Genomic DNA, 24,680 nt, shown 5'->3' with positions numbered 1-24,680 from the left:
GGGAATAATTGGATAAAGGGGCAGGAAACGTGCGTGTGCCCCTAGGAAAGGACGCGCCGGGCATGAGGGGCACCGGGTACCGCAAGGGCTCCGGAGCCGTGAGCTGTCGGTGCGGTCAGTGCCGCCCCGAGGAGCCCGTTGCCAGCGCGGCTCTGCCCCGGCCCCGTGCGGGCACTGTGCTGGCACCGCTGCGGGGTGGCATTGCTGCGGGCACTGCTGCAGGGTGGCACTGCTGCAGGGTGGCACTGCTGTGGGCACTGCTGCAGGGTGGCACTGCTGCAGGGTGCCCGGCCCCTGCCCCTGGCCCGTGCTGGCACACTGCAGGGTGCCCGGCCCCTGCCCCTGGCCCCGTGCTGGCACACTGCAGGGTGCCTGGCCCCAGCCCCTGCCCCCCGTGCTGGCACACTGCAGGGTGCCCGGCCCCTGCCCCGGCCGCACTTGCTTTGTGCAGCTGCGCCAGCCGAGCCGGGCCGTGGTGGCCGTGGCATCCCGCCACGCTGGCAGAACCCCGGGCGGTCCCAGGCAGACACAGAAGGTCACGAAAGGAATGTGTGCTGGGGCAGGCCCTCGGGCTGGGGTGGCAGGTGGCACACAGGGTGCTCTTGCGAAAGCCGAGGTGCTTTTCGGCCCCAGGACCCAGCTGGGCTCGGCGCAGCCTGGTGCTGCAGAAGACTTTTCCATCACAGCCCGGGACCTGCTTCTGGCAGCCAATGGGCAGTGCCAACGCTCTGCCGCACGGCGCTGCGTTTGCTTATCGAAGTGCCGTGCCTGCTGCTGTTCTCTCGCTGTCCTTTCTAGAACAAAAGGAAGACAAGCAGCCTTTCTCTGTTCTTTTTGATGTAGCTCCCAAGTCCCTTCGTGCTGTATCTCTGAGATTTAAGCAGGCAGGTAGGGGTTAAAGATTTTAGGAACTGCTGTTGGTCCCTTGGAAGCACAGGTGGGCGACCCAGATGTGGCAGATGTCTATGGTGCAATAACCATTCAGGCCCAACACGCTCCGAGAAGGAGTCGGTTTACGATTTACTGTTTTCCTCATACTCATGCGAGATAGCTCCGTAAAACATTACTCCTGGAAACCAGCAGCGCTGCGGGATTAGGCTCCTCTTCCCCGTGCCCTGAGCACCCTGCAGTGGGTCCCTGTCCCATCACCCTCTCGCCCAGTGACCGCTTTCCTCGGGCTGCAAAGGGCATGTGTGGGGTATGCCAGGAGTCGGCTGTGCCATCCCGTGCTGTTCCAGCACACCAGGCAGCAGGGGAAGAACGACGCTGTGTCCGGCGGTGGGAAAGTTAATTAGAATAATGATTGGAAGTGGGATGGGGCCAGCAATCTGCAGCTGTTTGTTCTTCACTAGCAGAAGATGCTTCGGCATCTCCAACAATCGCAACCACTTCACTTTCCTCCGAGCACTACAACTCTCAATCCTGCACCCTCCCGCTCCGTATCCGCTGCAGCAAACGTCATCACGCCCTGTGGCCGCTGAGACCGAACATTCCAACAGCACTTTGGAGGGTCGGAGCGAAAGAGGCTGCTAGAGCGAGCCCCTCTGGTGCTCTGTTATCCTTTGTGTTACCCACAGACACTGAGCAGTTCACAGCTCACCTTTCCGTAGGATATCCCAGTTTGATCTTTAGCAAACATCTCCTTAGGGCATTCTCCTTGGGGGTCTTCACCTCTCCGAGCAAGCTGGGCGGGCTCATGGGCTTGCTCGCCAAGTCGTTATGAAAAGGCTGATGATGGAGCACCAGATCTCAGCCCACCTCCCTCCCCTTAAAACTGGGGGGTGCTGGGTGAGGCAGTGACAATCTGCAGCCCCAGACTGCCAGGGGCAGCACAGGACAGGCCTTGAGCAGCACCTTATCCCAGCTCGCCAGGCAAGCTAGATGGAGAGAGCAGGAAATCCGGGAGAGGCTCGGTTTCCTTTGAGACAGAGAAGGCTTTGCCTCTGAGAGCCAAGTGAGTCAGCTTGTTAGCTGGTTGAAAGCTCCTGAATCTCCTTGCTAAGAAGTTGATCAGCCCCCTGTTTTTATCTGCTGTCCTAACTGGTCAAGAATGGGTTTCAGTTACACTGTAGGAGCCTGGAATCCGCTCGCCAGCCCCAGCGCAGCTACAGCACGTAGCTGCACGTGTTGTTCTCCGAGGTCCACCTGGTGGGACATGGTCTTCTGAGCTGCCCCTTCTAATCTCAGAGCTAATGTTCTCAACGCAAGCGGAAAAGAAATGATTCTTTGGAAGGTCTGTTCACCCAGCAAGCTCCTGGTCGCACCGCAATGAGCCTCAAGCTGGAGACTGTAGAATCGTAGCTGTGATTAGTCCCACTGCGTGGGAAAAGGTTGAGTTCCCGGAGCGCTGGCAAGCTGGGGGTTGGCCTCTCCCACTCCCCAGTTCTGCCAGGTGTCTCAGTGGAAGGTTTTCAGCGTGAAGTCAATGTCTAGGGATCAGCCTCAGCTTCTGGAGGGTTCTCACATTTCCACCTCCAGACATGGAACGTGCCCATGTACTTCCCATCGTACAGGTAGTAAAACCTACCGCCGCTGTGTACTGCATTTAGCACACATGTGTAGAACATCTGGCCATGCACATCCAGAAGGCCTGCCCGGTGCTTCCCAGGAGCTGCAGCACATTACACATACATCCAGTCTTCCTGGATGATGTTAGAGCTTCTGCATGTCATCCTCCAGCACACGAGTGCTGCTCCAGCCAGACTGCAGCATGCCTGGAAACTCCTTCCTCCACCACACAGCACACGCACAGCGGTCACAGCTGGCACATACGCAAGCTGAGAAAGTCCTCAAAATCTGTGTGGCCCAAGTTCTGGGCTGGTGGGAGGATGCTCCTGGAAAAGCCCAGCTGGGTGGTAGCCCCACGGTGGCTCACGGGCCCACGTCAGCTTCTGCTCTGGAGGGGAGACTGTTCTGCAGCTCCCTCCCTGCCTTAACTCGCTTTCTGACGGCCCTTGGAGGCAGTGTCTCCAGGGATGCCCAAAGGGAAGATGCCATCACCATGCCAGGATTCAACAAGGTGGCCACGGCACCTTCTCTCACCAGCAGAAAGGCAGTCTGAAAAGTCCACCGTGAGCAGCCTCTGCGATGCCACCCACACTGAACGTGGATGAGTTTAAGCAAGCGAGAGGGAGAATTATGGGCTGGTGAAGGGAGACCAGGGTGCTCAGAAATGCCACCCCGCTCCTCCTGGCCCCCACGGATGTGACGAGTATGCTACAAACCTGCAGTATCTGGGACTTTTTCACTCTGATTGAGCAACTTGCTGGAATACAGGGTTCAGAGCTGGAAGGGATGCCAGCCTGCCCAGCCTAGGAGAAGGGACAGAAGACTGCTTCCCCTCTGAACCTCACACATTGCTGCAACTGCTCAAGCTACGCCCAGTCTTCAGCCTGGTTCCCCCTCTGGTCTTATGGCTGTTACTCACCTATGTTGATTTGTCCCTGTCCCTCGCTAAAGATCCCCATAAGGACAATCCCTATTATTGTTTGTCATCCTTAAGGCATCATGATATTGTCAGACACCCCAGAAATAAAGGAGAACAGAGATGCAAGGGTTTTTCCTTAAATACAAGCATTTTTACTCATGTTTGTGTCTTGCGGTGTGATAGAGTAGGCACCAACCGTCCCAAAGGTCAAAGCAACATCCCCCAAATATTTACAGCAGTACAGTTATGCAGCATCCCTCAATGAATAAAGAAATAAAAGGAAAAAAAATAGATTAGTGCATTAGCAGCAAAGTCAAAAGAGTCCATGAAAATCACTCTCCTTTCTCCAGACTTCATTGTCTGCACAAGCCTAACCAGCAGGGAACAATCACATTCATACCAGCGTTACTCCTTTTAAATCCAAATTAAAAGCCAAGCAGTAACGAAGAGGAGGCTTTTCAGAGCAAACCCTCTGCCTGGTTCTCACCACATTTCATGGAGAGGGATGGTTTTCTTCAATGCACGAGCCGTTTCCACAGCCATCTCTCCCATGTCAGCTCACAGCACCAGAAAGTGAAAGACTTTTGCCATGGCCATGGAGAATTCAGCTCCGGGGACACTCATTCCCAGAGAGGGATGTCAGGGTCTGCGTCTTCCACCTTTCACCTCGGAGGGTGCTTGTGCTAGCACAGGTGGGGTGAAGGGGGCTCCGTGTTCCCCTGGCACCTTCCTGCTGGCTTTGCTGCTCAGGCAGGGTTAGAGAGTGAAAATGCATCCAGTCAGATGGATCCCCTCCAGCCCTGGGACCAAGCACAGGGTTTATTCCCTCTGGATCCGTCGTCTGATGCCGACTGCCTTGCTCTGGCTCTCGGTCCATGGGAAACTCTCCCAGTCCAGCCGATCTCACAAGCCTGGTAAATCCAGGGGTGTGGATCACAACAGCTCCCACTCAGAGCATTGTCACTTAACTGTCACCTCCCCATCGTCCTTCCTGCCAGCCCGACCCTTTGCACCCCTCAACTAATTACAGCGCTTTCCGATTTCCCGCGGGACACAAACGGAGCCCAGGTCCTCGCTGCTGATTGACCCCACCTGTCTTTTCCCAGCTCTTCCCTGTTGGGCTTGCGGTGGAGATTGGAGGAGTGAGAGGAGGAGAGGACTCTGCATATTCAGCGCTTGACCCTGCCTTTTCCCAGGCGGAAATTCAAACGGGACCTCTCTAGGAGGGGATCAGGACATCTCCCCGGGGCACTCCTAGCTATTGTGGCTCCTCTCCCCTGCCCCAGGCCACGTCTGTTTGTAGTTACCAAATGCAAATCGCGTTTCCCACCCTCCTGGCTGAATCTCTCACCCCGCAAGATCCTTCCCCTGTTTTTTTCTCAAATGCTCTGCGGAGTTCACAGCCCCTCCTGGTTTCACCTCCCTCTGATCTGGCCAAGCACAGGAGGTGGCTATAGGGGAGGTATTTAAGCAATCCTCCTAATTAAGTACCTGCATCACCTCTCCCTGAGCCTGGCTCTGCACACAGAATCCTGTTTTGCAGCCCAGCAGCTGAAGACTCCCTTTGCTGAGAAACGCCAGCACTAACCCCTAATTGCATTTTAGAAGGAAAATTCAAGATAGTTTTTTTTGGCCTTTGGCAGCTGCGAGGGACGCCGTACAGCTGCGGCTTTACAGTCACTCTGGGAAGCGACTGCAGATCGAGTCAAGGGCACGTTAACAACTGATGATGATGGTGAACTCACCCAGTTAACGACAGGAGCATATGCTTCACCCCTGAGCTTTCAGCTCCCAGCCTTGTCTCAAGCCACCTTCCACTCTCGGCTCCTCGCCGTTCCTACAGAAACCTGGAGCACATTAAGCGGAAGGGACGGTTTACAATAAAAGCTCATGAATTGATTCCGTGACCCAGCAGAGGCTATTAAAAATGATGGAATGGCCATGGAAATGAGTAATGGTACAGCTGGGCTCGGGGCTGAAGGCAGCCAACTCCATTCAGTGCAAAGCACAGAGCCCAAGGCGCACGCGAGGCTGCCGGAGTCTCTGGGTCGTGCTGTGAGCTGCGGGGAATCGCCCCGGGGGTTCCACCACGTTGACCTGTCCTCCCTGTGCTGCGGGTTCTCCTCAGCGCCAGTGTGTTTAGACTCATCCCTTCTCTCCCAAGCCTGCGTGACCAGGAATCTCTCATCCCAGGAAAGTGCTTGGCCAGATTCCACGCTATGGGAAAAGGGGGGGCCATCAGAGCCCCAGCCCTGGCTCCTGACCCCGTGCTCTTCACACACGCATGGCTAGTCCAGCCCACATCCATGAGGATCAGAAAATCATCCCAGACTGCCTGATGAACCCCAGGAGGCCAGATGCCTTGCTGGCTGGTCAGAGACCTGAGGAAGCGGGTGATAGAAACCTTCAGCAGGTTTTCCGTATGTGCACAGTAGCTGGGGCTGACAGATATCTGTAATTAAGGGCAAGGCCGGGCTGATGAGCAGCAGAAAGAGTTAAAACTGAAGTGGTCCCCCATGGTGTGCAATGCAAGCGTAAGGACACCGGGCTTTACGCTCTCCTTACAGCCCCGCTTCCTCTGGGGCCAGCTGAGAAGGAGATGGAAGGAGGTTGTCCTAGAAAACACATCACGAAGAGGTACAGTGTAATACATTTATTTAAAAAACACACACTGGAATCCCACTCCCAGTAAGTACAGAGACTAAAGGCTCATTCTTATTTCCCAAAGGCCCTGGAGTCATGTCCTATCCCCAGCATGCCAGCACACCTGGCATTAACGGGGTGTAAGGAGTGGGGTGAAGACCTTAGTGGTCTAAAAGAAGGAGCAGGAAGAGCCATGAGTATGCCACGTGTTGAGTGGGCTTCCACCTCTGATGCCAGCCCAGAGGGCAGAAGCTAGGGTGCTGCCATGGCTGCCTTGCTAACGCAGGGCTGCTGGGTGCAGTGGTGCCACGCTGCCCTGCTTCGGCAGCCTCCGGAGCCGCCCCGCTCCCTGGGTCTGCGTGCCATCGTCATCGGCGAGAGCACAGCAATCCCCGTGCAGGTCGTGGGGAGGATCGATGCGTCCTGGCTCACGAAGCAATAACTGGTTCTGCCTTTGTCCAAGCCTGGTCTTCACTTCAGATGCCGCAAAGGGCACTGGACCAGTATTTGCCCCCGAGGAGGAACGTTCAGCGGTGTTGGGTGAGCCTGCAGCAGAAACCTGCCCCCAGAGGAGCTGCCCATGACCTCCTCACCCGAAGCAGCTTTCTCCCAACGGAAAACTCTCTTCCCCCTTCCCATCCATCACTCCTGCCTTTCAGGCCACTGTCAGAAACCTCCTGCAAAGAGACAATGGCAGCCCAGGGTCCCCTTTCACCCCTGGAGAAAAGGGGCTGTGCACGCCGAGTGATAAATGGGTTGTCCCCAGCTGGAGACAGAGGGCTGGACGCTCCCCGTGGGCTGCAGGAGGGCAGCCCTTTGTCTTGCTCCGGAGAGACGGAGCAGAGGTTGGCCCCATATCCGTTGCCGGCGTTCGGTCTCCAGCTGTGCCCTGAGGGATACCAGCACAAGAGCCCTCCCGCCTGCCTGGCACCGCTGGCGTTACTTACAGACGTATCTCTCCACCTTCCGCCGACACGTCTTGCACACCACGTAGCAGCACCAGTGGTACTTGCAGTGACACCGCTCCACCACCTCCTCCGTGTAGGTGTTGTAGCCGCGGCCGCAGCACATCAGGTCGCAGCCGTCGCTGCCCACGGAGGTCTTGTTGCACTGCCTGCCGAGAGGAGAGTGCATAAGCGGGAGCTGAGGGACCATACATGCCCACCCCTGGCAGTGGTGCCCACCTCTGGCGGTGGTGCCCACCACAGCTATCTGCCCTGGCCTCCTCCCAGAGTTCACGTGCCCGTAGCAGGAGGCAGGCAGATGCAGGGGGCTGCTTGCAAACTGGGGCTGGTGTCGGCTCCTGGCACTAAGGCAGCGTTTGAGCAGCCGTGCTGAGGTCGGGCACACTCGCTCCATACCATGCTGGGGGCAGGAGCTCCCCGTGGAGGAGGAAGGGTGGGTGACCAGGACCAGGAACTTCTGCTACTGCTAAATCTAACAGGGATCGCGAGTCACAGCCCCGAGGCACTGGCCCAGCTTTCAGACCAGGCTTCCCCATCCCTCTAAAAACTTCCCCCTGCCCTGCAGTCACTCCAGAAAGGAGACGCCTGGGAAGCACCGCAGACTCCGAGGGCTTCTGAACCCTTCTGGTTACCAGCAGGCAGCACCCGAAGGCTCGCAGGGAGAGGTGATATTTGCCTTTCTGACTCCTGGGTGGATGAACCCTGTCCTGGAGAGTGGAGCTAACGGACTCTCAGTGAGGGCCCTCCCTTGCAGAGCTCTGCAAAAATGATATCTACCTTCCTGCCCTCCTTGAGACTTTAAGATGTAAAGATTTCACAGCAGTCCCTGTGGTGTCCCCATCTAACGGGGGATCGCCCATCCACACCAGCATCCCGGAGCGTGCTCTCAAACCCAATGGTACAGACGCTCCTGAAACGGGAGGCGGAGTTAGAGCCTACTTGCAGCAGGTTCTTACCTGTCCTGTGTCCCCAGGGACCCCAGGTGGAGATTCGGAGTGCAATAGTCAGGAGAGTTGATGAGATAAACCAGATCCATCTCTTTCACTGGCCTGGTGTCCATTTCTTTGGGTATCAGCTGCTTCCTGGGCCCTATGAGCCGGTGGGTCACCTTGATGGCTGCCAGGTACTTGGACTTGAGGTCCGAAGCAATCTCCTCCAGGTTTGGCAGTCCCTTCCAGCAAGTCTTCACCGAACAGGAGCCTGAAACACCGTGGCATTTACACTTGGTATCCAGGGAGTCACTCAGCACCTGCAGAGGACAGGAAAACAGATAAAATTGCTTCTGCTTTCTCCTGGTACCCACCCTACGGATTGATTTGCAAGAGCATCCATGGGAAGTTCCAAGAGATGAAAGAGCTCAGCTGCATACTGCCACCTTTAAATGAATATAATGGGGCAATCAAGGACTCAGCCCTGCTTCACTCCCCTGTGATAAGAATCTAACCCGTGGGGAAGTCCCTGCTGGAGCTTGCCTCGGGGCTGGTGGCTTCCCTAGCCCACGTGGGTGCAGGGTGGCCACATCCTTACCTGGGGAACACGAGCACATGGAAGCACCAAACCCCACAGTCCTGGGCGGGGATGGGGAGCCCGGCTGGCACGGGGCAGGACCGGTCTCTGCTCCCATGAGAGGGGTGGAAAGGAGTACTGGAAGTACTGGTGTGAAGTGGCAAATATCTTCTGCTAGTTGTGGAAAGGGTGCAGGGATGTTTGGGGAGGGTAGCAGCGGGGGATGTCTCTGCAAACACATGTAACTCCATCTTAACCATTTAGTTGCCTCCTGACTTGAAGGACAGCATCCCAACAGCGGGGCTGGAGTCTACCACCTTCCATTAGGCACCTCGGCCCCCCAGGCTGCTGTAAGGTGTGCTGGGCTGCAGCCATCCATGGTGGGCACCATACCCACCTGCCTGCCCACCCCGTTGTTGTGCAGATTCATGGCCTTGAGCGCTTGTGTCCCCGGCTTGCTGGATTTTAAGGGACTGTCAGCAAAAGCAGCGCCAAGCTGGAGGCCATAGCGCAGGTTGTCCCCGCAGCCACCCCATCTGAAATCCGGCCCGGGGACCTCCGAGGGGACGGAGCCGCAGGAGCAGAGCGGGAGCTCTCCCGAGGTGCAGGCCTGGGCGATGGAGTGCGTGACGGCGGCGGCAGCCAGGGCGTAGACGAAGGCGGATTCCCGGGTTCCTGGGAAGAAGAGGGGGAGATGTCCTTCCTGCCCAGCCAAACACTCCTCTCGGGGAATCTCGCAATGCAAACGAGGGTATTTTTTTCTCTTGCAACAGGATAAAACCAAGGCTCAGTGTTTTTCACGTGCTGTATTTTTAACCCGTGCCATCTCTCCTATCACACTCTCAGTATACAGCCTGTGTGTACCTCTTCCCACTATTTTTTTTGGAGCCTCTAGCAGCTGTTTTTGTTCGAAATGGAAGTTGCTATCTCTCAACTCCTGCCGAACCAAGTTGCACAGGATTAACACCGGTGTAACGGCAGCGAGTTTCTCCAAAATTGACAGCCATCAGCTGAACAGCAGCGCTGTATATCAAAGCGCCGCCCGCCTGGAAAGCTACGTGGGGCAGAAAGAGGAGCCACGAACGCAGCGGGCGAAGCATCCTTTACCTTTCAGCAGGTCAGGGCCAAAACTGGGGGCACGCTGGATGGAGGAGCAGTTCCACCTCATGTCTGCGAAGGTCTTCTGGCAGACGCTCTTGGTCTGGCGAGCGGCACGGACGATGCTGCCCATGACCTCCAGGTTCCTCCGACACATCTGGAACTGGTCGGGCACCAGCCCGGCGAGCAGCCGGCAGTGGTGGCTTTCGTTCCAAGCCACCTCGCTGCCGCTCTCCGTCAGCCCGCTGTGGGGAGAGGATGGGTGTCAGCGAGGGCGCGGGGGGGACCACCACGAGCACCCCTCTCTGGGGACCCAGCTGGGGAGAAGCCCTGAAGGGGGGCACCGGGGCATCCCCCCCCCTTAGAGGCTGCTACTCACAGCCACTGGATGGCCGCGGTCAGCCCCAGCTGGCAGAGCAGCGCGGCGGTGGCAGCGGGGCGGCCCATGGCCGGGACCGGGACCGGTACTGGGGATGGGACTGGGACTGGAGATGGGACTGGGACCGGGACTGGGGATGGGACCGGGACCGGGGATGGGGCTGGGGCCGCTCGGCGCCGCCGCCGCCTTTTATAGCCGCGGGCAGCGCCGTCCTCCCCCCTCCCGGGGAGGGGAACAAAGGCGGTTTCGGTGCCTTTCACAGCGGGTTAGGGCCGGGGCGGGGTGGGGGGGTTGGGGGGGTGGTGTTCAGTCGTTCTTAGCTGCCGCCATCCCCGACGCAGCACCAGGGAAGCAGCTCGGCAGTGACCCACTGCAGGATGGAGCGGTGGGGGGGAGCTGGGGGGTGTCAGGTCTGGCGTGTCGCCCCGCTAAGCGTTCAGCTGCTGCGTACCCCTTCGTGCCCCCCCCAAGGCACAGAGATGCTGCACACGACGGGCCCCGACACCGGAGATGTGTGGCCTTCTCCTTTGGCATCTTCAGGAGAGCCAAATGCCAGGCTCTGCTCAGCAAGTCAAAACTCATCCCTGTAGTGGACAGGCAGGAATCAGAAAAGGAGGATGTTAGTGAAGGACAGAAGGGATTGATACTAATTTCTGACTTTTTTTTCTTATTTTCTTAGCAACAAGCTTTTAAAAAAATCCATTTTGACCCAGAAAGAGTGACAGTCTCAGCCTCTGTCTCCGGAGCTCCACGAGGACTCTGCACTAACCCAGACTCCAGATGTGTACGTGTCGCGCAAGGGTGCGGACTCTGGTCTCCCCACCCAGCCAAATTGTGCTGGGACTGAGGCCGACTGGACGTGGGGACATCCTGCCCCGAGACACCGACTTCACAGCTTCAGCCCCAGCCCCTTTTCTTGCAGACAAACCATCTTAGTGACCCATCGTCTCAGGGCATCGGCAGCTGCTAGGGGGTTTCCTAACTGCAGAGAAAGAGGGGGAGCAGAAGGGGACACGTGGAAGAGCTCTTGGTATGAACCCCACAAGAACATTTCAAAGAAATTGGGTTAAAGCAACCTCTCCGTGCTGCAGGAAGGTGCTGGGCTGCAGTGCAACAACTCCCTCCACTGCACCCCCCACCCTACAGGCAACACAAACATGAGAAACAGCCCTAAAACTGAATGTCCCCGTCAGAAAACATGGTCAGAGCAGGATCTAACTCAGCACGGGGTTGTCTTCAGCTTGTTGGCGCTGCAGATCCCAGTCTGTAGCTGGCATTGGGCTTTCTGTCGCCTTCAGCACCCCAAAGTGCACGGGGGCAGGAGGGACAGCTGAAGGACTTTGCCTTGTCTCCATCACTGGTCTTTCTGGATCAGGACTAATGCCTGGATGTGTACTGCTAATTCCAGGCTCCTGAGAAGGGCACAACCAGCTTCCACAGCAATTTGCCTCTCCAGGCCAAGGAAATGAGCTTAACGCCCACCGTCTGTCTCACAGACAGCCCAGAGGGGAGTTTGCCTGGCGCTGCGGGCAAACGGACGTGCGCGGGTCCGTGAGCCAGCACCGGGCAACCACAGCAGCTGCAGAAGTGCCCGTTTCATTGCAGGGACCGGATTACAGCTGGCAGAAAACGATCCAGGCGGGGAAACGGTGCCTGCTTGGGCAGGGGCTGGTTTGGTGTGACCTTCCCGTGGCTCACACGCGCTTGTCGCAAGGTGGGCGTTTTTCTGAATCTTTCCCTTCTGTAAGTAGAAAACCAAAAAGTGCCACCTTGCTGCTGTGAAGACCTTGAGGAACCAGGTAGGCTGGCATTTTCCCAGGGTGGGAGGTGACATTTGAGAGACAAGCCAGCTGACACCGGCTTCTTTTGGCAACAGTCACAGGTTGAAAACGTCTACTTTGGGCTTTCTCCCTCGCTGTGCAACTTCCCTCCCTCCTCGCTGGAACGTGCTTTCCCTTTACAGGACATAACTGGGTGGCTGGTGAGCATCCCCCCCATGACCTCCCTATGACTTGCTATCACGTGCACTAAAACTAGAACACGCAGCTTGAATTGTTGACCTTCCCAAACTATTCCCTTGGGATGAAAAGGCCAAGGTGCATTGTGCTGGAGCAACGGCCCATGAGGAAGGGTCCTGCTAGGAAAGCGCCGAGGTCACTCCCAAATCCCAAGCAGAGTTACAAGGGGCTTAATTAAAGGACAGAGAGAAAAGGGAGATGCTGTATTCAGTGTCCCTGGAATTGGCTGGCTCTGATCCCATTGACCTTCCTCTCCCCGATGCCTGTGAACTGACACCAAAGGGCTCCAAAGTTACAGCAAGCTCTTGTCAGCCGGGGGGTAGGAAAGATACAGGACAAAAGCAAATTTGTGGAGCTGCTCGTCAGGGCACACAGCTCGGATGTCTCTGCAGAGGGCACGTGGAGGCCAGCAACCACCATCCATGGATTTCTGCTTGTCTCTGAGTATTTCAGGGTGGGAAACGCTTTCCCGGCTGCGAGAAGCAGAGTCCCTGTTGGAGAGGACAAGGAATAACCCAAGTCCATATTCCCTAAACACCAAACCCCGTGTTTTGGTTTCTGTCTCTAGAAGGAGGACTAAGCTGATTAAAACAACACCAGTCTGCCTGTTTTTACGGGCTAAGGTAGCAACGAGCATGCCCTCTCCTGCAGCACAAGCTGCTCCCCACCACTGCAGACCAAGCATCAGGTACAACAGAGTCCTCCAGCAGCTGTGGGACATCAGGGCAGGTCCTGTCCAACTGCTGCTCTCCCCAGCCCCGATTAATGCCCCGTGGAGGAAGACGTAAGGACACGTCAACACTAGCTAGAGCAGTTTGTGATCCCCAGCTGGGGGACGGGTAACTCACAGCCTGCAGGGAAGTTGAGCAGAAGCATCTGGGCAGACTTCATCCATCCACAGGGCATCCATCCAGGGGAGCCCCGAGAGCACCTTTCACTCTCTAGGCTTCCTTATGGTCCCAGAAACAATTCAAGCACCCTGACCATTTCCACAACACATTTTGTGGTTTTCTAATGTCACCATTAGGTGAGACCCACAAAAAAAAAACACCCTCTTGGAGAACTGCACTTGGCCTTGGACTACTTGTGACAAAATCCACAAACTGGTTTGAGAAACAAGTGTGTGCAAGGGGTTGGAGCTGCATCATGCCATTCAGAAAAAGTCAGGCAGAACTGACGGGGATGGGTCTCACCACTTCCCAGCTTGTGCATCCTGTATGATCTCCTGGAAAGACCCCCTGCCCACACTAATCCTGAGCTCTGAGACAGCCTCAGCGCACCCTCCAAGGGCCAGAGCTCACCAGTGCTGTAGGACAGGAGACATTTTTCTCCATTTTCTACAAGCCCTCAGATTTTCAACCCAACTCAGCTGCTCCCTCATCAGCCCAAGGCCTCCTCCAGCATCCCTGCTATTTAATGAAGCTGCTGTTTGTTTTGCTGGGGTGGTACCTGGTACTGCTGTTCCACGTGAGACCAGACTCTCTCTGGGCTGTTCGCTTCAATCCCAGGTGGCACATGGCAGAGACAAACCTGATCTCTGAACCTGGTCCGCTTCTCCCGAGGGCTCTGCAATGAGAAAGAGTCCCCGTTCCATCCCTGGCACGATGGATTTTGCTCATACACATCACAGGACCCCGAGGGTTGAGGTAGAAAAGCCCCGTGAAGCAGCACCCAGATGCCAGTGCTGCGTGGGTCAGGGCGAGAGCACCCTGGGGTGCCTGGGACCCTGCTGTATGACCAACAGCTTGGTGCTGCAAGGGCCTGGGATAAAGCTGGGGTCCTTTGCCATGAAGTTATCCATCGTGTTTGGTGAGACCGAAGTCAGCCTGGTGTCTTCACAGCGACATAGTTCAGCTTTCACCTTTCTTGACTCAGTTCGGTCCTGCCGGTACTCACTGCGCTCTGGAAGTCCCTGGTATTTCTTTGACATTCCACCTTCCTCATCATGGTTTTTGCAGGTCCTTCTCTTACCTTGACCCACGATCAGATACGATGTCCACACTTCTCCCCTGGGCTAGCCCAAGTGCTCCTCTCACTCTAACCCCAAGGACTTTGATGTTACGAAATCATATTCTCTGTAAGTTCCCTTTTCAGCCTTGGGGAATGGGGAAATGCCTTGAGCCCCGAGGGGGACGTCGCGGGGAAACCTGAACAGCTTCTGGAGGGATTAGAAATTTTCTGACCAGGAAAAGCTGCTTTGTCAGTGTTGGGAGGTGCCTGGGTGCTTTTTTTGGGCATCATGTGCTCAGCGGGCAGAGGGAGGGCAGCGGTTCACCAAGCACGGGCAAGGCAGGAATTGCCAAGCAAAGGTGATCCCGTGTGCTGGACCACTAACCAGACACCTCCTCCCTCAGACTCCAGCCAGAGAGATGCAAGGGCTCCAGTCCCTCCCAGTTACAGCCACTCTGCCCTGGGATCCTTTGGGGCAGGTGCCCTGCATCCAGCCTGCCCGGAGCAGCTGCTTTGTGGCTCCGGAGTCTCCCAGTGCCGCATCTCTGCCGAGGCATGCGGGGGTCTCGGTGGGAGCACAGGCTCTGCCCGAGATGCCAATCCTTCTGGCGGGAGTTCTGATGTTATCTCAGCAGCTGCGTGGAACAGCCCCACGCCACCCAAGAAAAAGTGACCATCAGCACAACTGGACCCTGTGGAGGGTTTCAGAGAAGGGGGTCAGGAAGGTCAGCAGTCCCCTAATCCCTCCTGAGTGAGGTACAAAGGTGGGCAAACAAGCCCACCTCTGGGGTTGCTATCTAGGTGAAGCTGCTGGCCAGCCGGGTGGCCCCAGCATATACTGGTTCCCGGGGCTGTTCTCCCTGGGGCAGGACTTTGCACACCCCTGGTTGAACACCTGCCTCCACGCTGGCCGTGGGTGCTGTGGGGTTCACAACAGCAGCACCCACTATGGTTGGTGCAGGCTGAGCTTCAGGAGGTGGACATCAGGGACACCTGCCCACCTGGGTGGGACATGGAGCATTGTCCTGTTCACCCAAAGAGGGGCCTCAGTGGGGGTTGGAGCTTCCAAACCACAAGGGACCCATCCCCTGCATAAGGGGCTGACCCCGTCTCTGCTCTGCGCAGAAAGGAGAGGGGATATTGCCACCTTCTGGCCAGTGGTTTTGCTTTTAAGGGCCACCATGTCCCCTTCGGGTCCCTGGAGAACCTGTTTTCCCCATCCTCCTGCCTGCTGTCTTGGTGCTGGCAAGCCTTAACGTTGCGGCAAGGCACTTTTTGCCCCCTCTTCACCGTACCACTTTCAGGCAAACTCCCCAAAGTGTGGATGGCTTGTTCTTGGGACCTGGAGGATCTCAAATGGGTTGCCATAGCCAGTACATACTGGGTTTGGGAGGCAGCTGGGAAGGGATGAGCACCTGGGATCCCAGGGGGTTCAGGAAAAGCCGTGAGCAACGGTCAGGAAAAGCTGCTGGAGAGCAGGAAAGCAGAGAGAACACAGGTCTGGCTGGTGGAGGCATCTCGTAGCTTCGCAGGTGCCGGGAGCTGTGATCAGCGGTGGGGCAGAGGGGCTGAGCACCACCCCGTCCCCGTCCTTTGGGATGCGACGTCACCGTGGGAGCTGGGCAAGGGCGCGAGGAGCCAGTGCCAGCATCGGGAGCGGCATCCAGCGATTCCTGACGCTGGTCTCCCGCTCGAGCCTCCTACGGAAGGTGATTTTCACCAATCCCTCTTCACAGAAAAGTTTTGCAACGACCGCATAGTGGGAGGAAAAAATGAAAAACAGCTTCCTTTTAAAGCAAAAGCAATCCTTCACTTGATATCAATTCCTCTTAGCTCAATCCCTGAAACAACCACAGGGCAAGTGCTAAAAATACCCCTTCCCCTTCCATGTCAGGCTCTCTCGTGGGGAAGGAGGAGGGCAGGAGGGGCTTCCCAGCCCAGGAGAAAGGCTCCACTTCCCAGCTTGCTCGCTCCGGAGAGCCGCAGTGGGGAGAAAGTGCTGCTGGGTCAGGACTCGCCTGCTCCCAGAGCTGGCTCCCGGGAGTAAGCTATGAGTGGAGGAACATCAAACAGCTGTCCTGGATGGGCAAAGGTTCCTGCATCCCGCTCTCGGGGCTCGGCCAGGGGTCAAAGCAAACACCCACGAGTGGTCTGTGACCTGCGTAAGCACGCGGGGACCCCCCCCCCACCAACCATCCCGGCTCGCAGCACCTTGTGGCTTCCACGCTGAGGAGCCACAGCTTCCTGCGAGGACCTTCTGTGGGTTCCCCTGCCATGAACCCGTGTCCCCTCATGCCTCTGGCAACCCTGGAGCTCCCCCACCCCACGCTCACCTACTGACCGAGCGCGTGAGGAGCCACATCCTTCTGCTGGGTCGCGGTGACGCAGGCGGCGGTGGCACGCGGTCACGCGGCACCGGCGTCTGGGCGAGGACACAGGGCATGCTCTGCGTCCCGGAGGCTGTGGACAGGATCCCTGCTGCAGGTGGGCGCCTGGAAATGCCAGTGAGGGCCACCCTGGGTGCCAGGTGACCGTCCTGCTGCACAGGGCTGCTTTCCTTTAGTGAAACCATCCTCCTTCCTCTTTCCGATGTAGTGGTGGAGTCAGTGACCTCACTGCAGGATGGATATGGAGAAGCAGGCTGGGGGTGACGGGGACCTGTGAGGGCTTTTTCCTGCCAGCTGATCTCCTCCAGATCCGCCTACGCCCACTGCTGCCATCCAGCTTCACCTGGCCCCGTGGTTCCGCCAGCTTTGCCACGGGGCTGCTCCCACGCCTTTGCCTAGAGAAGTCCCCAGGATGGGACCAGGGACCGTGGGTCTGCACCTGTTTGTGGGTTCCTGGGCTGCATCCAAAGCAGCGTGGGCAGCAGGGCAAGGGAGGGGATTCTGCCCCTCTGCTCTGCTCTCGTGACACCCCACCTGGAATCCTGTGTTCAGCTCTGGGGTCCCCAACATCAGAAGGATATGGAGCTGCTGGAGTGAGTCCAGAGGAGGCCACGAAGATGGTCCAAGGGCTGGAGCACCTCTGCTATGGAGACAGGCTGGGAGAGTTGGGGCTGTTCAGCCTGGAGAAGAGAAGGCTCCGGGGTGATCATATTGCAGCCTTCCAGTACCTAAAGGGGCTACAGGAAAGCTGGAGAGGGGCTTTTTACAAGGGCGTGTAGTGACAGGACACGGGGCGATGGCTTTAAACTGAAAGAGGGGAGATTTAGATCAGAGATAAGGAAGAAATTCTTCACTCTGAGGGTGGTGAGGCACTGGAACAGGCTGCCCAGAGAAGTTGTAGATGCCCCGTCCCTGGCAGTGTTCCAGGCCAGGTTGGATGAGGCTTTGAGCAACCTGGTGTAGTGGAGGGTGTCCCTGTCCATGGCAGGGGGTTGGAACTAGATGATCTTTGAGGTCCCTTCCAACCCAAACCATTCCGTGATTCTATGATTCAAGCTGTACAGGGACCGAGCACCCAGTGACACTCAGGAGCTGCTGTGCCCAGGGCTGCTGGCAGTGTCCCACTGTGGGCAGCGCACACCAGGGCTCTGCAGCACGCCCTGTCCCCAGGGCCCTGGGAACAGCTGGGCTGGGGGGGATCCAGCTGCAGAACATCTGTCGGCATCGGCAGTGCCCCCACCCCAGCGAGCGACGCTGCAGAAGGCAGCACAGGACGTTGCAAGGCGGGGGAGCCACTGGGAGCCGCGTTGCCCATCCGCCCCCTGCCAGTCTCCTCTGGCTGAAGGTCTGCGTGCTGGAATGCCGGCGGCAGGTCCCAGCCTGGCCGGAGCCCCACCAGGGAGGAAGAAAGTGTCATGAATAACACGCCCGACCTCACTAACTGGGCCAGAAATAGCTGCCAGGGGAGTTTTGTTGAGTCACGCAGAAGAGGCTGTGGCAGCGAGCGATAATGGAAAGCAGCGGTGGCACAGCTCTGCAAACGGGAGGGACAGGCAGGGACACGCAGGCTGATGTCCCGGAGGTGGCACATGGGGACGAGCCACTGCCACCACCCTCCCGCCCCATCCCAAAGGCGCCGAGCGAACGCCACGCTGGCTCGGAGCACGGATAAGCCACCCTGTATGGTACAAGGACAGAGGTTTATGAGATCAACCACACTTGGGAACGAGTATTTTAGCAATATCAGTGAAAAGTGAAAGAAATGGCACCTTCTGCGGCCGTTGTGCTGCTGTCTGTGCACTGAAGTGGACTTGTCTGAGCTCTTCTGTCGGGTGGGACCCAGGGCAGGACCTGCTGGGAGGAAACCAGCGTCCACCACTGCGGCAACTTCACACCTTGCGACATCCCAAAGTGCGTTGACTGGTGTTATCTTGGAGTGGAGTCGGGGAGATGAGGCTCCGTCTAAATGCAGAGGATGAGGAGCGCTCTGCCTGCTCCGCCGGGCTGGGGCAGCTCCAGGAGTGGCCTCTGCCAGGCAGCAACCAGGAAATTCTTTGGCTCTTGAAGCTGATGAAGCTCTGCCTCTCATCTTCATGGAGAAAAAGGAAAAAAAGTTAAAAAAAAAAGAGTCCTCTAATTCAAGTTAGTTGCAGACAAGGTAATTTCCACATGAGTTAGCAGAACAGCTAGTTGGAAATTTTTGATAAAATCTATTTTTCTTTGAAAATGCAGATCCAGTGAAATGCGAAGGCTTTCCACTGGAAAGAATGAGCTTTGCTGGATTTCTCAACTAGTTCTCTAGAAAATTTGTAAACGGTCACAATATTTCACCCACCACTGCTCTTTCTCAGACCAAAATTTATACTCCTGGTGTCTTACGGCTTGACAGGAAAACGCAACATTTTTGGCATCATCGCTTTGTTTGTTTGACCTTCAATGTTCTACAGATCTTTTACCCTTGTTTTGGATCAAGAACAACCTTGAGATGCCAAGACAGCTCTGGGACAGGGAAACCATCTTCCCCAGCCCGCGGGAAGCTCAGGTTGAGGAGCGATGCAGAACATGGGACATACCCTCCGCTCACACCCGGCCGTACCGCAGCCCAGTTTCTCTTGACCTTGCAGGTACCTCGTGCTGGTTCCTGCTGACACGAATGCGGCGCATGGGGCCAGAGCCTTCCCTGCAGGGTGAAACCAGGACCAGGATCCTCTCTCCTATTTTTACTACATCCTTTAGCAGATGCTCTTATCCCTGGAGAAAACTTCAGGCATCGTCGGGCTGTCCCCAAACGCCGCCGTCCCCACATGGGTCAACCACCAGCTGCTGCTGGTCCGTGGGGACACGACTCAGCCTGTGTCAACGGTGCTGGATGAACATGGTTCGGGAGCATTTGGTAAATGTGGGAAGTGCCTGGCACCGACAGAGCACCCGGTGGCACACGGTGTCCCCGCCGGTCACCCAGCTCCATGTGGCTGCAAGGGTGCAGCCCCCCGCAAGCCTGAAGGGGAGGAAGACTCCGGTGGGAGCCGGGGAAGCAGCAGCACAAAGGGCAGGACATCTTACGGCCACAAGCATGGAAAAGTGCAGCCTGGGAGGGGGTTAAACGAGGCCACACAAAATGTACCCACCAAAGGCAACAGCAGCGTCTTGGGCTCCAGCCAGGCGGCCCCGAAGAGCGTCCCTGGAGTGTCACCAAGTGCCCGGGCTGGGCCAGGAGGCTGGCACAGCCCTAGGGACAGGCTGAAGGTGGGCTGAGCTCCCCCACCTGCCATCACGGTGATGGATGGGCACGCAGGAAAGCATGCCCCTGCCCCAGGGAGCACGGGTGCCACCCGAGGACAGGGCACCCTGCAGAGGGGATGTGCAGAAGAGACCAAGGGGGGTGGCCCGGTGGCTCCTGGCACGCTGCGCTTCATGCCCAGAGCCCAGCTGGCTGCATCTCCCCAGGGACATCAGCTGGGGCCCGCGCTGGAGCAGGGGAGGGAGCCTGGGACACCGGGATGGGAGAGGATGAGGGCTTGTGGTGGCACATGCTGGGACTTTGGCAAAAGAGAGGGACACGGGAACAGGATTGAAAAGGGGAAGGGTGCGTGTGGAAGCAGGAGATCCAGCAGACAACCGCCCTGGAGCGTGAGGCTGGGTCTCCACCAGCAGCGCGGGCTGCCTGCCCACCCCGAAGGTCCCTGCAGGGTGGTGGCACGCGGTGCCAGGCTCCCCTGCGACGCCCCGGGCACTGGCACGGCCGGTCGCCCGCCGTGACGAGTCGCAGAGTGCCAGATCAAAGGGAAACTGAGGCGAGGATGGAAACACAGGGTCATCAAAGGCGCTGGGGGTCCCGCGGGAGCTGGATGCCCATCAAAGGCCGAGAAGCTGCAGTGCCAGCGGCGACGCAGGCGGCACGGGGAAGGCATAGGCTTACAGCAAAAACGCCCTTTGCTTCATAGTAAAACCACAATAAGCTTGAAAGGAAAAAAAAACCAAAAGAGACAGTTAAGTAATTGGGATTTTAAGTGACTTCCAAGCCCTTTTGCTCTCACATCCTCCAACCCACCCACCCACAGGTGTGTGCACAAGGAGGTGGCCTGGGCCAGCTGGGGACTTTCAAGGTGGAACCAAAGAGAGGTGAAACAGAAGAGGTTTCGTTGCAGCCTTATTTTCACCCTTCCCAGAGCTGCTCCCAGCCCTTCAGGTGCTCCCCAGCACCCAGCTGCTGTGCTGGGGGGCGCAGCACCACTCTGCCCTGGGAAGGTGGACACGTGGCACTGGGACAGACGGCCGGCTGTGGGAGCATCGCGTCCATCGCACCGCGACAGCCGTCATCCCGCATCGCCGGCGCGGCTCACCGTCCCGCTTAGCACCTTCTCCTGCCACCCTCCCTAGCCGGGGTCCCAGGCCCCCCCGAATTAAACACTGGGTGCATGGGGATCAGATGCTCAGAGGGTGTGAGACCGAGGACCATGGTTCTGCCAGTGCTTACCACCTGTGATGGAGATCGAGCTGCCTCTGCCGCCGCCGCCACTGCTGCAGGAGTCCAGGCGCCCAGGGTGGAATGTCCTGCACCCACCTCAAAGAGCCCATGACCCAGCATCAGCCAGGACAGCACACAACTGGTTTTCTCCCATTCTCACTATCTCAACGGGTGAGGACAAGGCAGATTTCCTTCCGGCACCCGCAGCGGTGCCTGGGCTCATTTTAAGCCCTGCCAACTTCACAGCATCGTTCGCATGCCAGCTTGGCAGGAAAAGGCAGAAGAAAGGCACGTAGGATCCTGCAGAACCCCCCTCCCACCCCAGCACTGTCACCCACCATGGCTGGAGCCCCCCTCCCGCACCACTGCCTCAGCCCTGGGCTGGGGAGAGCTTTCAGGAGCAGGGGCAGGTACTGAGCTGAGCTATTGAACCCACTTCAAAGGCAGAGAGAGGCTGCTGGGAAAGCTCTGAAACACCCAGGTGGCCCCAATGGAGAAAATTCCCTTTCCACAAGCAGAGCTTGATGGGTTTGGTGTTGAGGTGGGGGCAGGCAGGCAGCCCACAGCTTGGTTTCTTGTCCTGGGTGATGAGAATGTGTGATGGCGGGGCGCAAAACCCACCCGTGATTGCTTGTAGGGCATTTCATTTCTTATGTAGAACAGAAGAGATGGGGACACCTTCCTTCTCAAGAGGGAGAGGTGGCCCAGAGACCACCTCTGCCCAGCCCAGGGCTCAGCACCAACCGCGCTCCCTTTATTGGGTTTGCAGAACACGCAGGACACCAGTGAGCGGAGGAGACCTAAAATACAATAATATTATTAATATTATTAACAATAATTAGAGTTCTGACCGATGGCTACAGCTCCTGCCCCGCGAGACTGGGCTACACTTGGGTGTCTGCTGGCCTCGCCTCGGTGGGCTCCTCTCTTTTGGGCTCGGGGGGGAAGACCCCCACCCTGTTGCTGTGGAGTCCCGCGCACCCTGGCGACTTCTGCCCTTTCTTCAGAAGGCAGCACGCCCCGGAGCTGAGGAAGAAGAGGCTCATCAGGACCACGAGCAGAGCCAGCGAGCCGGTGCCCTCAGGACGTGGACAAAGCCACCGAGGACTACTGGTTATCTTGGCTGAGAAGTTCCTGCTGCCATCCCGGTAGGCGCAGATGGCTTCATCCAGGTCCGGCATGCCCACGCCGGCCGCCCGCAGCGCGTCCAGCCAGCCCAGCGAGCAGCAGCCGAAGGGGTTTCCAGCGACGGACACGTCCTTCAGGCTGCGGGTCCAGCTGGCGAGCGCCGGCTTTTCCAACGTCGGCAGGTTGTTATCACGCACGTCCAGGCTTTCCAGCGGGGAGCAGGAAAGCCCCGTGGGCAAAAGGCTCAAATTATTGCCCGAGAGGTCCAAGACTTTGAGGGCGTTCAGGCAGGGGAGCTCTGCCTTGCCGTCACCCATCTGGTTGCCCCTCAGAGAGAGCTTCTGCAGGGAGAACTCCAGCCCCACCAGCGCTTCCTTGGGCACGAACAAGTCCTCGTTCCCCGACAGGTCTAGGGAGAGCAGCGAGGTCTGGCTGAAGGCGTAGGGCTGCAGCTTGGTGATGTTGTTCTTGCAAAGGCTCAGGTGCTTCAGGTGAGGCAAGTTGTAGAAGGGGGTGCAGGTGCCTCCTGGGGCTGGCACGCGAGAGCCCCCTCCCGAATTCCCTCCCTGCTGGCTCTCACAAGGCTGGAGGCTGTTGGAGCCCAGATCCATCGCTTCCAGCTGAGGCAGAGAATCAAAAAACCAGCGTGGCAGCGCGCGGATGGCGTTGCTGCGGAGGTCCAGCGAGCACACGGAGAGGGCGGCGCGTTCCGGTGGCACGGGCGAGTGGGTGCTGGGCTCCGTGCCGCCGGCGAGCGGCTCCCCGGCTACATCCTGGAGACAATTCCTAGCCAGGCTGAGGCTGCGCAGGGAGCCCAGGCTGTGGAAGAAGGAAAACGGGAACAGCTGCAGCCGGTTATTGCTGAGGTCCAAGTCAGCTACACGGGCGAGACCAGCCGCGGTACGCGAGGTCCTGTTAAACCTCACCATGTCCTCGTAGCGCAGCACGAGCTCCTCCGGATGGGGTGAGCCTGGGAGCAGGGAAGCAATAAGGTTGTTGGAGAGGTTCAAGTGTGTGAGATAATGGGCTCTGGGGAGCTCTGGAAAAGAGAGGAGTCTGTTATGGCTCAAGTCGAGCACTTGGAGCAGGTAGGGCTCTGCTCCCTCCTCCCAGCCGAAGAGCTCCAGGGCGTTGTGGCTGAGATTTAAAACCTGCAGCTGCGTGAGGCTGAAGCCAGAGATACAGTGGAGGGAATTCAAAGCCAAGTTCACCACCTCCAGCTCTTCCAGAGCCTCAAAAGCTCCCTCCTCAATTTCCATGATGTAGTTGTCGCTGAGGTCGAGCTCGCGCAGCCGTGGCGTGCTCCAGAAGATCCCCGCCACCAGCCTGGTCATCTTATTCCCGGAGAGGTCCAGCGTCCTCAGCCTGGTGAGGTTGCTGATGTACCAGCCGGCCATGTGGCTCTCCAGGTTATTTGCCGACAGGTCCAGGACCTCTAGATTCCCGAGCAGATGCAAAGCTTGCCCGTTAGCGAGGTAATTGCGGTCCAGGTGGTTCGATCCCACGAGGAGAGAGCACAGCTGGGGCAGCTGAGCCAGGGTTGTGTCTGACATGGCTTCCAGCTGGTTGAAGCACATGTCCAGGTACTCAAGCTGCCCAAACTCTGGCATGTAGCTAGCCGACAGGTTTTGGATGAAGTTGTTGGAGAGCTCAAGGTACTTAATTCCTTGGCCAAGCTCCTTTGGAAGCTTGCGCAGGCCAACTCCTTTGCAAGACACCTTCGTGGAGCTCTACAGAGAGACAGGAGAAGCTGTCAGCATGAGGGGGGTCTATAAACCACAGCTCCAGCCAAGCCAACTGCTGTCCAAGATGGAAATCAGCACCTCTCCCCCTTCCCAAGCTCGGGATGGGAAGGGGCCAGACCACCTAAAGCCACTTCTCAGAGACAAGCAGCTTGTCCCCAGCATTAAGGTGAGCTTTCCCAGACACTGCTGAGTTGCTTCTGCTGGTGCAAGCAGAAGACTCAGCCTCTGGCCCCACAAATTGTCCTCCCGTGTGTCCCAGCAAGCAAGATGGGCAAAAAAGCAGCATTATCAGGTTGGTGGGGCAAATCCAGCCTCCGGAGAGCACTGGGACTGGTCCAGAGCCTCCCTATCCTGCCTGGCAGAAGTCCTGGTGGGCTTCACTTTCCCTCTCCTGTTTTTTTCCACCAGTTTGGAGTCGGAAGCCTGGATGTGAAGCTGGTTTCTGTCTGTGTGTGTCCCACTCCCACCACGAACGTGGCCTGTCCCCCATGACACACACGGACAGAAACCAGCTGCTCTGCGTCCAGGCTCCCAGCTCCCTTGCTGATATCCATGGCCTGAATCCCAGTGAGATCCTGTGCTCCATCCTCCCTCTTGGCTGACACCCCTCATGGCAAGGACTGCTGGAAGGGGCCACCGGCATGGGGACAGCTGGGTGCTGGCCACCGGCTAGTGGGAGACCAGCTCGGAGACAGGAGAGATCAAGCTGGGAAGGTTAAAGAGCTGGAGAGAGGTGTGGGGAGGAGATGCAGAGCGGGATGCTCGCAGCCCCGCTTGGACCCAGCCATGCTGCTGGGGTTGTCCCAGCCCAGGAGGATCCTTGGGAAGTGGCTTTACCTGCTGGCACGGCGTGGACCTGGGCTTCGCCTCGCCGTTAGACTGGGCTCTGAGAACAGCCGGCAGCAGGCAGAGCAGCAGGCATCCTCTCTCCGCCAGCCGGTGTTCGAACAAGAGCATGTTGGGCTG

General features: G+C 57.7%; 2 protein-coding genes across 3 annotated transcripts; both read right to left on the bottom strand.

Moving 5' to 3' along the window:
* Positions 1-6,106: 6,106 nt before the first annotated feature.
* Positions 6,107-16,343, bottom strand: LOC104380009 (protein Wnt-11b). Of its 2 annotated transcripts, XM_086619590.1 has the most exons (7): positions 16,320-16,343; positions 13,486-13,602; positions 10,470-10,602; positions 9,649-9,884; positions 8,939-9,216; positions 7,992-8,284; positions 6,107-7,184 (listed from the first exon to the last, which is right to left on the bottom strand). In XM_086619590.1, the coding sequence occupies exons 3-7, from the start codon at positions 10,598-10,600 to the stop codon at positions 7,010-7,012; spliced, it is 1,113 nt and encodes a 370-aa protein (XP_086475716.1). In that variant the 5' UTR covers positions 10,601-10,602; positions 13,486-13,602; positions 16,320-16,343; the 3' UTR covers positions 6,107-7,009. The 2 variants fall into 2 exon arrangements, with proteins under 2 accessions (XP_086475716.1, XP_086475717.1); XM_086619591.1 differs by lacking the exons at positions 10,470-10,602; positions 13,486-13,602; positions 16,320-16,343 and adding an exon at positions 10,019-10,086.
* Positions 16,344-21,707: 5,364 nt separating this feature from the next.
* Positions 21,708-24,680, bottom strand: LOC104382143 (transforming growth factor beta activator LRRC32). The gene is made up of 2 exons (XM_086619749.1): positions 24,552-24,680; positions 21,708-23,699 (listed from the first exon to the last, which is right to left on the bottom strand). Exons 1-2 carry the CDS (start codon positions 24,669-24,671, stop codon positions 21,726-21,728), a joined length of 2,094 nt encoding a protein of 697 aa, XP_086475875.1. The 5' UTR covers positions 24,672-24,680; the 3' UTR covers positions 21,708-21,725.

Source organism: Tauraco erythrolophus, chromosome 13 (assembly GCF_009769465.1).
Source record: "Tauraco erythrolophus isolate bTauEry1 chromosome 13, bTauEry1.pri, whole genome shotgun sequence".
NCBI lineage: Eukaryota > Metazoa > Chordata > Aves > Musophagiformes > Musophagidae > Tauraco > Tauraco erythrolophus.
Note: the sequence above shows the minus strand (reverse complement) of the source record. Positions and strands in the feature narration are given on the sequence as shown.

Excerpts from the sequence above, each read along its gene's own strand:
- LOC104380009 (XM_086619590.1), bottom strand. The coding sequence starts at position 10,600 with ATGAGTTTTGACTTGCTGAGCAGAGCCTGGCATTTGGCTCTCCTGAAG. Across the intron at positions 9,217-9,648 it reads TGGCCCTGACCTGCTGAAAG|GAACCCGGGAATCCGCCTTC; the intron begins GTAAAGGATGCT and ends TCTTCTTCCCAG. Across the intron at positions 7,185-7,991 it reads TCCCTGGGGACACAGGACAG|GCAGTGCAACAAGACCTCCG; the intron begins GTAAGAACCTGC and ends TCCTCTCGGCAG.
- LOC104382143 (XM_086619749.1), bottom strand. The coding sequence starts at position 24,671 with ATGCTCTTGTTCGAACACCGGCTGGCGGAGAGAGGATGCCTGCTGCTC. Across the intron at positions 23,700-24,551 it reads GGTCCACGCCGTGCCAGCAG|AGCTCCACGAAGGTGTCTTG; the intron begins GTAAAGCCACTT and ends GTCTCTCTGTAG.